General features: G+C 47.4%; 1 protein-coding gene across 7 annotated transcripts in view; it reads right to left on the reverse strand.

The window, feature by feature from the left end:
* Positions 1 to 12,500, reverse strand: part of LOC126581703 (rap guanine nucleotide exchange factor 2) — a 33,944-nt gene that overhangs the window by 16,364 nt on the left and 5,080 nt on the right. For all 7 annotated transcript variants that reach the window (XM_050245548.1, XM_050245545.1, XM_050245546.1 and 4 more), the window contains exon 2: positions 11,531 to 12,500. This exon is cut by the window's right edge and continues 128 nt beyond it. In XM_050245548.1, coding sequence (XP_050101505.1) covers positions 11,531 to 11,560 — 30 coding nt within the window. In that variant the 5' untranslated portion in view covers positions 11,561 to 12,500. The remainder of the gene's footprint in view (positions 1 to 11,530) is intronic.

A 12,500-nucleotide genomic window follows, 5' to 3' on the forward strand; every position in this document is an offset into this window, starting at 1 on the left:
ACGCGTCATTATCATCAACGTTCGGTTCGTTCCTGCCACTTCAGTCAGGGGGCTGGCGCTATGGGGCATACGTGCGTGTCCCGAGAGCGCGAGCTGCGGTATGGCCATTGCAAGGAAGCGGAAAAATCAACCACTAGACCCCACCGTTGTTCCCCCGGACGAACATAGACATACGTGCATACATTAAAAGCTTCGATAAAGAAGCGATTCCACCGCGTGCGCTAGAAAACATAAGAAAAACACTCGAGCCAGCCCGAAGTGGCCACACGAGTTTGACTCGTAAACGCTGCATGGAAAGGAGGGAAAACTCTTTTACTGTTCTTGCCTGTTCGTGGTTTGCCCATTTTCCTTTGGTTGCATTTTCTTTAAATCACGTTTTGGATGGTGGTTTTTAACTATGCCAAAACTGGTTCCAAAAAGTGTCAAATGAATGATGATGGTGACCAACTCTCCGCTCGTCGGAGTTCACTCGCATGCCAAAACACTAGGAGACGGCCCTCCGGGTGTGAGAAAATGTACTGGAGATAAGCAAATAGCCATTTTATTGCCTTCTTTCTGTCCGCTCTCTCTCTCTATATCTCTCTCTCTTTCTCTGTTGAGAAGAGCCACAAAACAAAGTGCTCAACTCAATTCCGTGACCAGAAGCTGATCTTCACACGCTCGAAAGACCATCTATCTTCCAGCAGCCGGCATCGCTTTCAATCCATCCAGACGCCGTCGTTTTCTCCTTCGTTCCTGCTGCTTAAGCTTAGCTACAGTTCCCTGTACCACCGAACGGCTGCCGGTCTGAAGTGTTTGGAAAAGCGAATATACCGAGGGTGAAGGCACATGCCACTCAATTGGCCACCACTTGATGCAATTGAAACTACTGTGACAACTGGCTGTGCGGTTGGTGCTGGCCAGCTGCTTAGCTCCCCGGTTGAGTGGCCAAGTCATCGTCTTCCGATGTTTCGGCGGTGGTACTTTTCCGTCTTGCGCTCTCTCTCTCTCTCTCTCTTGCGCTAGGCACACTTTGTGGAACGTGCGACCTCCGCGAGTTGGCCAGGCCACCGAGAGGCCACTCGATTTGTTCCCTTGGCTCTTTTTCTTGTAGGTTTTTCTGCTACCGGAGAAACAAATTTATACGCCATTAACAACAATGCGAGAAGCGTTGCGAGCGCCACCGGAGATGCAAATGGCGGTGCCGGGGCCGGAGGTGATGGTGTCCCTATTGTGCCTTTGTCGAGTGTCTCGATTGAGCGTCTCGATGAGCAACGAGGTGTACCGACAGCAGCAGCAGCAGCGAACGTCCTAAAACCGTGCGCACTACACGGTCGGTACACGGTTTTTTTTTTGTCTCCCTGGGTTCCGCGTGCATGCGTTTGTATGCGAATGGCAAACAAACGACGCGTTTCTCGCGTTCGATGGATGCTCGGTGGACGTCGTCCTCCTCTTGAGCGCGCTCTGCTGGCACAAGGAGCCACATCGTCGAAAAGTGGCGTTTGTTCGACTTTCGGAACCACCGTTCAAGAGCCGGTTGACGGTGCCCCGGTTGGTTCAATATCCAAAAATGAGCAATGAATGGGCGAGAACGCGACAGGGAAGGCAATGTGCTTCGGGAGCACCGGCCACACGGGATAACAGTCTGATATTGCTAACCCATCCTGATACGCGGGAGTGCAATATGTGGATGGTTGTACTCGGGGCAGCAATAATGTTTTATGAGCAATGGGGGGGGGGCATGCATTAAAAATACATAAAACGCGATATCATACTGGTGATAGTCACTCATGGTGGAAGCTACACTCTGCGAAACAAGAACAGCAGCGAGCGATGGTTTTACATATTTTTTTTTTTCAAATTTTTGTACACAAAAAATGGTTTCTTTTTAGGTTGATAAGAAATATGAGTTGGTATTTTTGTTCAAAAATAAGTTTTTAATACCAAAAAAGCTGTTCAGAATAAATAAAAACCCGTATCAGGGAGCTTCTTTCCCGATGAAAAGGAGTTCTATCTTGATGGATATTGAAGGAAATATTGAGCTATACAGAAATTATTACTGATGCTTTCCCGCTATCGATATTTTCTTACAAAACAAACCTCTTCCGGTGGTCTCTATTCTTTTTCCATAACGCAGTAACGACATATACAAATATCTAGTCACTCAAGGCGTACAACAGACGTTTAATATGTTGAATAATATTGAGTGTTGAATAGGAATAGATGATGTTTACCTACAAATCATTGGTACGACCCACAACTTAAAGTCAAACCAGAAAATGGTTTGATGACGAAAATATGTTACGTCTCGTATTGCTAGAATCCTCAGATCCTTTGTTATTTTAAAAACAAATGAACACTTAAAAACAAATGTGATATGGCACCACAACAGAATGGTAGAATTGATCCGTGCCAAGCCTAACGTTGTATTAACATCACCAGGAAAATTCAAATTAACTGCCTTGAGTTTGTGGTTTAGAAAGACACAACCCGATGGTGAGGGTATTATGCAAAGAATATTACCTTTAATGTTTGTGGTTTTATTGCTAGCAAAAGCACAAAACAAAATGCTGCTCCCTCCTGCTCTCACCCCACCAATGCAACCGGGAATAATTATTTCCCTTCTTTTAAAACGAGGCCTGATGCACCTTGCACGGAACATTGCCTCGGGACCAACGGTATCCCGCCCGCCGTCTGCCTAGTGGTTCCTTGGGTTAGGCTTTCACCTGTTCCCGTTTCGATGCAGCGGCGGCCACTGCGCCTGGAATAGAAGAAAGTGCAAAACGTAGCATGTGCATTTCTGGGGGACCCCAACACCACACCCCTGCAGCTGCATTTCATCAGCACCCAGAGGCAAGAGTTCAATATCTAATGACAGCGAGTGTTCCACTGAACTACATACCCACTCCCTCCGTGTATGTGGGGGGTTAGAGTCACCCCTGCCCGCATACAACCGAGCAGAGGGATGATGATGCTGAGCACGGAATAGGGAGAGTGGAGGGCCGTGCGGCAAACGGTTCATGCCACCTGATGATGTGCTTTGCCCTCTTTTAAAGAGCATAATGAACTGAAGCGAGTGAATGAAAAAGCGAGGAGAATGAAAGAGAAAGACCGGCTGCGTGCAGCAACATAAACGAAGTCAAACATATGAAATGGAACAAACGAATCGAATCGAAACAAACCAAAAAGGGGGGGGGGGGGAAGGAAGGAGGAGAATACAAATTGCTTGTGCTCCCGATTTGCGCGCACAGACACAGAGGTCACCCTGCCAGCGGCTATAGGTGTGGCGTGGTCCAGGAAAAGGCAATATGTCGCCCATCGTGTTTTTGCTCGAGAGCAAAAGGAAGTGTCCAATCATCACACCAAGCCACCACCCCCCCGGCTCCTCTTTTACGATGACATCGTTCTCACAACTATGCTGAATGCTTCCGGAGTGGACACCGGGGGTGTGCTGTGCCCGATGATGGGTGACGATGACGACGACGACGACAACGAGTTGAACGAGTTAAAACCGAGAGAAATCACCCACTCTACCCCCTTCTGAAGCTTAGACGAGCATCGATCGATCGAACGGACTATGATCGAGAGAGCAGCTCGAGGTGGCGCTGCTGTGGTCTGGTATGTAGTGTTGATGTGGCCACAGGCCGTGATTGTCCATCCGGGTGGCGGCGGTCCGGAGCATTCTTTACCAAACTACATTAACCAGGAATGTTGTTGCTTACTCCCGCAGCACCAGCTTTCCTCGTTCGTGATGCCCTTTCATTGACAGAAGCTTCTCTCTCCACGCGGAAGAGGACAACAAGTCCTACTGACCAACCGGAGGCTATTACTAGGCTACGAGGCTTATTAAAATGCCGCGATACCTCACGACTACCCTTTGCCTTTCTTTTTTCTTTCCTCCACTGGATAGATCTGCTGACCAGCAGTAGCAGCAGCAGCGATCCCTCATTGGCTGGATGCCACACCACCGTTGTGCACACATTATTTTAATGTTTTATTCATCGACAAACACAAGCACACGATCAACGGCCACCACGGGGAGCACATACCGACAAGTAGTATAATCAAAGGCCGGCTATCGTCGGCCGGCAATGGCACGCGCTTCGAAACGCACATAAATTGAGAGGAGACCACCACCGAGAGGAACATGTCGACAGTGGCACAATAATCATCGACGACAACGACGGCACATGGTTACCAGCAATAATCATAATGACCGCGTGCTGATGGCCACCCCCATTGCCCCGTGCCGCTGAGGGAGGGGATTACGGTAATCAACGAAGCTCACCAGCGGCCCCCCCCCCCCCCTGACGATCAAGATGCGCGTGTGACGGACCGATCCCCATATGCGTGTCACAGCTGAATGCTGGATCTGGAACGAGACTCCGAGCATAAAGCGCATGAGAGCATAGCCTGGCACCATAGGCAGCAGCAGCTCCCAACGGGTGCCACACCCATCTTTAAAGACACATTTTCCTCGCAAGCGCGCATCTCTTTGAAGAGCGAAAGTTGATGAATGCGCGAGCGGTTGATGTGGTGGATAATTTTTATTGACACAATTCGTCACTAGTTTCGTTTTTGTTTTGCAAGTTGTGAATTTAATGTTAATTGTAATGGAATCCAATTTAAAACAAGAATAAATATTGATGTTTTGTAACACAAACGATTAAGAAAAATGGTCATATCAAGTATCAATTGTGATGGTAATGAAAACAACGTGTATCAATTGATAGGACAAGATAACGATTTGAACTTTTTGAACTTTGAAGTTTTGAAAACTAATAGCAAAACATAGATTATGAATCATAGTCTTTAATTCCACAGTAACTTTAAAAACAAAAACAAAAAAAAAGTGCCAATTTACGTTTAATGAAACAATGAATCTTCAGAAAAAAATTGAAACACATTCAAAATGACAAAATCTGATCATTGTTGATAAATTATCATCGCTAATATATTGTGTTCATGAATTTCATTTCAAATAAATACATTATTATATGAACATGCATTGATGGAATCATAAAAATTTAAGTTAAAAGCAACAGCAGCATAAGTAAAAGAAATTATGCGGAAACAGTGAACATAACAGTTTCAGTACCTCAAGAACAAACATTTTTATCTTTAAGAAACTTGTTGAAGATAACTTTTCTAGCTAATTTTGAAACACTCCCTCTACTCTTTAACACCGCTTCGAACTCACTTATAACATATTTATCAAAGTGTACAAACAAATCACCTTGGATGAAGCGATCATAACTGGAAAACAATCGACGTCTCTTTTGTGTTCTATTTTCTATTTTCGCTCTTTCCCAAAAAATCGAATACTCTAATTACATCAAATAATGCTTCTAATATACAATAGAAATTAAAAAGACCTTTCTTGTATGTGTAATGTATCATTCAACTCAAAGTTGAAGTGCATTTTTATAAAGCCAATCAGCACACATTCCAAGGCATGTTTTGGGTCTTTGCTAAAACTTAAATCGAGAAATGAATTCGCAAAGAGCAAGAAATTACAAAAATGTAGACAGAAAGAGAAAAGCCTTTAATTTTCTTAAAAAAAAAAACCAAAGGAAGACATAACCCACATGAAGCAGCATAAAAATGTAAAACAGAAATAAAAACAAGATTATTTCTCGCTTTCATATGACAAACTGTTACCGATCACACGATGCGCATTTAATGATGCATGCTGCGCGAAATAAGCGAAACACCATACCTTATCTTCATTCGACGAATAACTCTTCAGTGCTATCCCCCTTCGGTTATTGTCTAAACTTGTCTAACACCACCCCACAGTCAATCAACGAATCACACGATCAATCGTTAAGGGTGCTGCGCAGCAGTGGAAAGCGTGCGCTGGAATCGTATTTCCGATGATGCAATCCGAACCCACCCACCCACCCGGTGCAACATAAACGGGGTTGATGGTCGTGTATTTGGGTGCAAAAGAAACCACTCCTAACACACACCCCCTCCTCTCTCCCCCCGGGGGCCAGGTTGTCTGACAATTGGGAAGTGATTTGCAAACTGCGTAGCCCCAACCGTTACACAATCGGAAAGAAGGAAAATTGTAGCTCGAATCAAAATGCGTGTATGTAACGGCCCAACAGGCTGGCTGGTTCGTCGTGTAGCTGGCATACATACACCGCCGTGCACGCACGCAATGAATGGCCACCCACTCCTGCCCGTGAATCGAATCGAAAGTCATAACGATGAGGCGCCAAAGTGAGAGCGACGCGCGCGCGCTGGTGTGTCCACGATCACGACGCGCATCCTTCCACACCCCACACCGTACACTCGTAGTATTTCCTTCCTGATTTCCTGAGCTGCTTGTATGCACAATTTGTGCTCCATGTCTATTTTATTGTTTAAACGATTTTCCAGCCGTGCACAATCATTGTAGTGTACCCACAGCAGTGTACTCTCGGTGCAGCAACATAAATCCCTTTTCTCATCGTCGTGCGCTCCCTTGGAAGCACATGGAACGCATTAAGCGCGACATACGGTCGCGGCGCGTTCGAACCTCCGATTAATATTGCTGTGCACAAGAAACGCAAACACAAACATAAAACACTTTCCCCATTTTTTTTTGTCCCTCATCGCACTCCCTCACGCGTCGTCTCACACTTTGAAGTTAAATAATTACTTGAACGCTTTGATTTGGAAAGTAATGGACGGATCTTGGACGGAATTCAAACGGTCGGAGGAGATTCGAGCGAGAGATTGTTTGTTGACTCACGGTACGGTGTGCGAAGAGGAGGTGACCAACGGTCGTCATAAATTATGGACATTAGCCGAGAGCTCACGTTTTTTTCGCTCGCTAATGGGCCTAAGAGGATCGCCGTGAAGGGTTTCCGACGCTCGTTCGGACGGAACACGACAAGGTAACATTAAGGCGACAGCCCACACCATCCACCCATCGGTAGGTCTCCCACTACGACGCGACGCGACGGCAGTGACAGGCGGCACGGTTTACGACAAGATGGTGATCTTGTCCCGCGCTTTGCGCCTTCTTAATCGTTGCGCAGTTTAATCTGGACTGTCTTTGAAAATGTCGGAATCCCTTTCCATGCGCAAGGACGTATCGATTACTGATTAAACGAACAAATCGAGTTGGTATCGCGTGTGGCTGTTCTAATTACTTTGGCAAAACTATTCCAATATTAGTGTTTCCTGATCGGCAACATTCCAGCATCCACTGGGTGCGCTGCTGCTAGGTGTGCGTCATTCATAAGAAGTCATCAGCAGCCATTTAGGGGAGGCGACACAATACGCGACACTGGAGCAGCGTGTCCTTGCGCAGTAGGTAAGGTACCTGACGTCCAGCATCTTCTTCTATTTGCTGGCTTTGTGAAAGAGATAATAAGGTCCAACATCCCAGCGTGACCTGACAATGAAGGCTCGCTCCTTCTCTGTCTCGGAATATAAATTGTTGCGAATCAGCATGTTTGCCTCGCTCGTCCTTTGTGCTCATCAGCGTAGCATCTCCGGCCGTCGTCAGTCGTCGTCTGCAGGCGACTACAATGCGTTTACAATAAGAGCGCCCGCCTGCCCGCCCGCGAGATGATGAGCCACACAAAAGCGGGGGGCGACACAACACAACGCAGCGCTCTCCGCCACGTGGAAGCGAGGTCGTAAAGAATGCTATTTAGGATTCCGTATTCGTCTTTACGCCAGATGCCAAACAGTCGGTCGGTATGGAGCAGCACGGAACAGCTTCAGGCCACACGACGTCGTGCGCTCTCGTGGCGCATGTGACGCTGGCATATGCTGGCAACGCTCAATCGACCCAAAACCCCGTGGACTAACTTTCTAGCTAAGGCGAGGCCCCACCACGCGAGGCAAGTCGAAGACAAGATTCTTGCCGGTAGTTCTCGTTGCGGACCGAGCAATAAATCAAACTATTCTCCGGCCCAGGGCTGGCTGGGGTGGAGAGAACCGCTTCGGGGTATAAAAGGAAATGGCGTTTACATCAATCAAAGGGAGATTGCCGAGCAATTTGGGGCACCTGATGTCAATCGGTCTCGGGCAGCAGCAGCGGCGCAAGGGTGGAGTGTCTGTCTTGTCGACGGGTTCACAATCAATTCGATTGTGGGGGGCCGAAGCTACCAGAACCGCAGATGCGCGCAAAACACTCTGCAACATGGTCTACGACGACGACGACGACGACGGCGACGACGATTGGACACTAGCTGATGCTCGTGGAGCGTGGAGAATTCAAATAGATTGTGTTGCTTCAATTAAAGAAGCGGTCTGGAAAGCGGCATCTGCTGGCCAGGTACGTGACGTCCGAGTTCGCTCGAGTGTCGCCTCGGCGAGGAACTGGGCAATGTTGCCCTGGGTGGCGCGATCAATTTGAAATAGTTTTCTTAAATCGTCTTTTAGTTAGCAAATGGATCGCATACCTATCGGACACAGTTTCTGCATTGTATCGGGGAGTGAAAGTTGAAAATCAGCGTAAGCTCATATGTGAGAAGAATTATCGTCTCATCAATGGCAATTATTCCATCAGGCATTCTAATTTATTTCCTGATTCGCAATTATTCTGATAGAGTACTGAAGCAGAATACCTTAAAAATGTTGTTGTTCTTGTTCTTAACAGGTGTACACTCATGTCTTTATTGGATTTATGGCCAGACAAAGACGTATTTCTTTTCAAAAACACATTTTGTACAACTGATCAGTTTTGTTTAGATTCCAAAAAAACACCAATCACTCATCAAATGTTTCATATACTTGTATTCGACAAAGTAGTACTATGCAAGTGGAAAAAGGTGGTAATGGGACACTTCTAGATTTGAAGAATAATATAAAAAAGCTAAAAAAAATCGCACTGCTTTGGAATGTTATAATATTAGTTTATCCCATATTATGATGGTCATTGTCGTCATCTATCCATTAATGCTTTGTTCAAAATTCCAAATTTCTTGTCGCTAGCGATCTGTTTTAATCATTTCTTTTCGAAACACTTTGACTATGCAATGGTTGGACATTCGACTTTTCCAAGAGAACGCTATTCGCATGTTCAAACGTCGATAAATCCTGTACAATACAGTAAATGAAAATTACAAATATAAAACAAAAAGGAATCAGAAACCTTGAAAGGACGACGCCATGCCTCGTATGTTCTAATCAGTACACAATGCATGTTGGACAATGAACAAGCGATATGCTTCAAATGGATATTCTCATGAAGAGAGATCATAATCGATCGCCATAAATATCAATTGCATGTCGACGAATTAGACAACGAGACTCATTCAAAAGCAATAAAAAGATGCGGAACAAACGCTGCTACGATTGAGTATAGCATATGATTAACAAGATAAGATAGATCATAAAAATGAATATTTACATATTTACTGCTTGCAACAACAAAGTCCAATAACGTTCCTGTTATTAAATATTTAAAACCGTTATCTTCTCTTCACAAGCCTGATTGGGTGTGTTATTGAGCACAACGCTCCGGTCCGGTGTGAAGGGATAGTGGAACAGATCATCTATTTTGGGCGAAATTGCCGCTGGTCGCGGTTCATTATCTACCCACCCCCCCGGGGGGTGGGCCTCCCCTATTACGCGCGTCCATATAGAGCGCGCGCACATTACACAACCTACCACCTCCCCCGCCTCTATTGATCAACGATATGATCCAAAGATAATTTTTGCCTTCATTAAACCCCAACATTTCACCAGCTCCGCTCCGTCAGTATGATAGTAGTTTGATAATCAATTTGCGAACAGTGAAGTGGTGGCGTCGTGGACGCGTCGCGATTGCGATCGGCCACGGGATGTTAATCGGCAGCAATCGCCGCCTGCTGACGGCTGCTGCTGCTGGTACGCGCCCGCGCCACTTGTTGCGTGCATTTGCGGTTGTTGGACGGCAGCAGCTGGACTGGACTGGAGCAGGCGGGCATGAGCCAGCAAGTTTATCCACCGAGCGTAACCGAACCACCGCCACCGCCTGCTGTTGGGTAGCGGATGTTTGCGAGCGGAAGATGATGGAGCAAGCGAGCACACTATTTGCCCTCTCCCGCGCGCCTACTACTTCGTCGGACTGCGGTCGCTGCGGTTTCGATGACGAAGACGACACACGGCGGCTAGCACGGCATCGCAGCAAACAAAGCACAACAACAACAACGACAACCACACCGTAATACCAGCCGCCGCCAAGCCAAAAAGGCCAGCTATCGATGTGCTTGGAGCTAAAAAAAAAAAGGTGCGGTTTTCCAATTGGCTGATGAAGTGCAGCGTAACAAGATTAGCATTATGCACCCACACACACCGGGCGCACCGGCATGTGTCGCGCATGCGGTTCCTCCTTCCTGTCGCAAAGCTGTCTCCCGCCGTTCGGTGCGGGGACTCACTTCTGGTTAGCTGAAACAACGGCCCGGAACAGCCTGACTTTCCACCCAATCCGATCCGATCCGATCCGTGGTTACGGTAGGTTTGTTTTGGGAGAGAAAGTTCGTAAAATCGAAACGCACTCTGGCGGGGTAAGCTTACTGCGATCGTCAGACCAACCAACCAACCAGCCAACCAAAGCTATCGAGACACCACGGTTGAGTTGGAAACCAAGGAGGGTTTTGCCATCATCATAGGACTGCTGCCGATTGAAACATTATCACCGGTGAAGCGAGCAGTCGAGTCGTACCGAGAAAATGATTTCCGTTTCACAGCTCATGATGATGATGATGATGCTCATACCGTCCGTGGGCCACGCGGGAGAAGGTGGGCAACTCGTTTTGCTTTCATCGGAGCCCGGATGGTACGGTGAAAGGTGTAGGATATAAAAAAAAGTAGACAAATTAAGCCATTTTGTGAAACACCATAAATATCGATTTTATGGACCGAAAGCCGGCACCGTCAGCTTCGTGAGCCGTCGAAGGACGAAGCATACGGGCAGTCATCAATAGCGACGACATCGTGCCATCGCTGCTACCGAGCGGCGTGTGGCAGTTTAAGGTGACAAGACGAGTCCAAGCTAAAAATTGTTTTAAAATAATCAAATTAGCATTTGCATTTTCTGTGTGGCGCCGTTTTGTATCTCGTTTTATCGTTGAATTTAATATAGTAAATTACATAAAATGATACATTTCGATGATTAATCTGTTTTTCTAGCTTCAAATTGTACCGGCTATTCACGGGTTACTTCGCTGTGTTTGATGTTTTAAAAAGGGAGGACTACTACGATTGGTTAAAGAACGCATCGGTAGAGTTCATATTGTTGATGGTGCGCGTATAGCATAACACAAACGACGCCAAACCCCAAATCAATCAACCCCTGACAAGCCCCCAGAGGCGGTCACTCCTCTTCGCTTGGCACGAGATGAATGTGGACCAAATGAAAATTGCTTTCAATGCTGCTCGATGGTCAACGCACCGCGGAGGGTGAACCCAAGGTCCAACCTTCCCTGGCTCCCGTGCGGCGGTGCATTCCGTGCAAGCCACGCACGGCAACCTACTTCCAACCGTGCACACAGGGTGTGTACTTTAACCCCATCCCATCTGACCCTCCCTCATTCTGTTCCCGCCAACCTGTCTCACTTACCGAGTTGGTATGCTTCAGTCGATGCGCCATATGTTGTTGTTGTTGTTGCTGTTGTTGTAGAGGCTGCTTGTTGCTGTTGTGGATCGTGCCCGCAGCGGCACCGGCAACAACGGCGGCAGCAGCAGCAGCAGCATGATTGCCGCAACTGTTGGCCGTTCCTGCAGCGGAGGCTACGGCTGCCGTGGCGGTCGCGGTGGTACCACCACCACCACCACCAACCCCACTCCCGCCACCTACGACGACACTATTGCTATTGACACTCGCCAGCGCTGCGCACTCACGGGGTTGCCGCGAACCTGAATCGGATCGGAGTGACCGGAACGGCTTCGCCGGACGTTCTGCTGTCGCCGTGCAGCACACTTCAATGCACCACCTTCAGGCGTGTGCCACGGGCGGACGGACGGTGGTTGAGAGGAGCTCTGGAGCAACTGCTGGCACCCGTTGGTCAACGTAACCACACAACAAACTCACTGCACACTGTATCGACTCTAACTCTGCGCACACCTCTGTGCTACTTGCTGGGGGGGAGACTGGCGTTGCTAATTGGCAATTTTCTATCGGTCATTTATCAGCAATTATTTTTAGAAAATTTCCTTCTTTATACCAACACCCGTGGAGGCGGTGGAACGGGAGGCACCTTCAGCTTTTCCTGAGCGTCTCGATATGCTTGCTTTCCCCAATCACTCTCCCGGTGCAAGGAAATGCACTTTGCACAAAAACGCACACATCAACACATGCATCGATACACACGTACACGGGTGCACACTTTCAGGTGCGCAGGTTAGTAGTAGCAGGCTGTGAATGCAATGGTTAGCATCATCGTAGCAACCGAGCTATCATCAGGACGACCGCCGACAGTGTGTCGCTTGTGAACGCCCATTCCCGGCATCGAAACGGTTTCCGATGGCATTAGAGACGCGGGACCATCATCCCGCCGAAGATCACCATCATGCGGGTGCTGCATTATGGC

Source organism: Anopheles aquasalis, chromosome 2, assembly GCF_943734665.1.
Source record: "Anopheles aquasalis chromosome 2, idAnoAquaMG_Q_19, whole genome shotgun sequence".
Lineage (NCBI taxonomy): Eukaryota > Metazoa > Arthropoda > Insecta > Diptera > Culicidae > Anopheles > Anopheles aquasalis.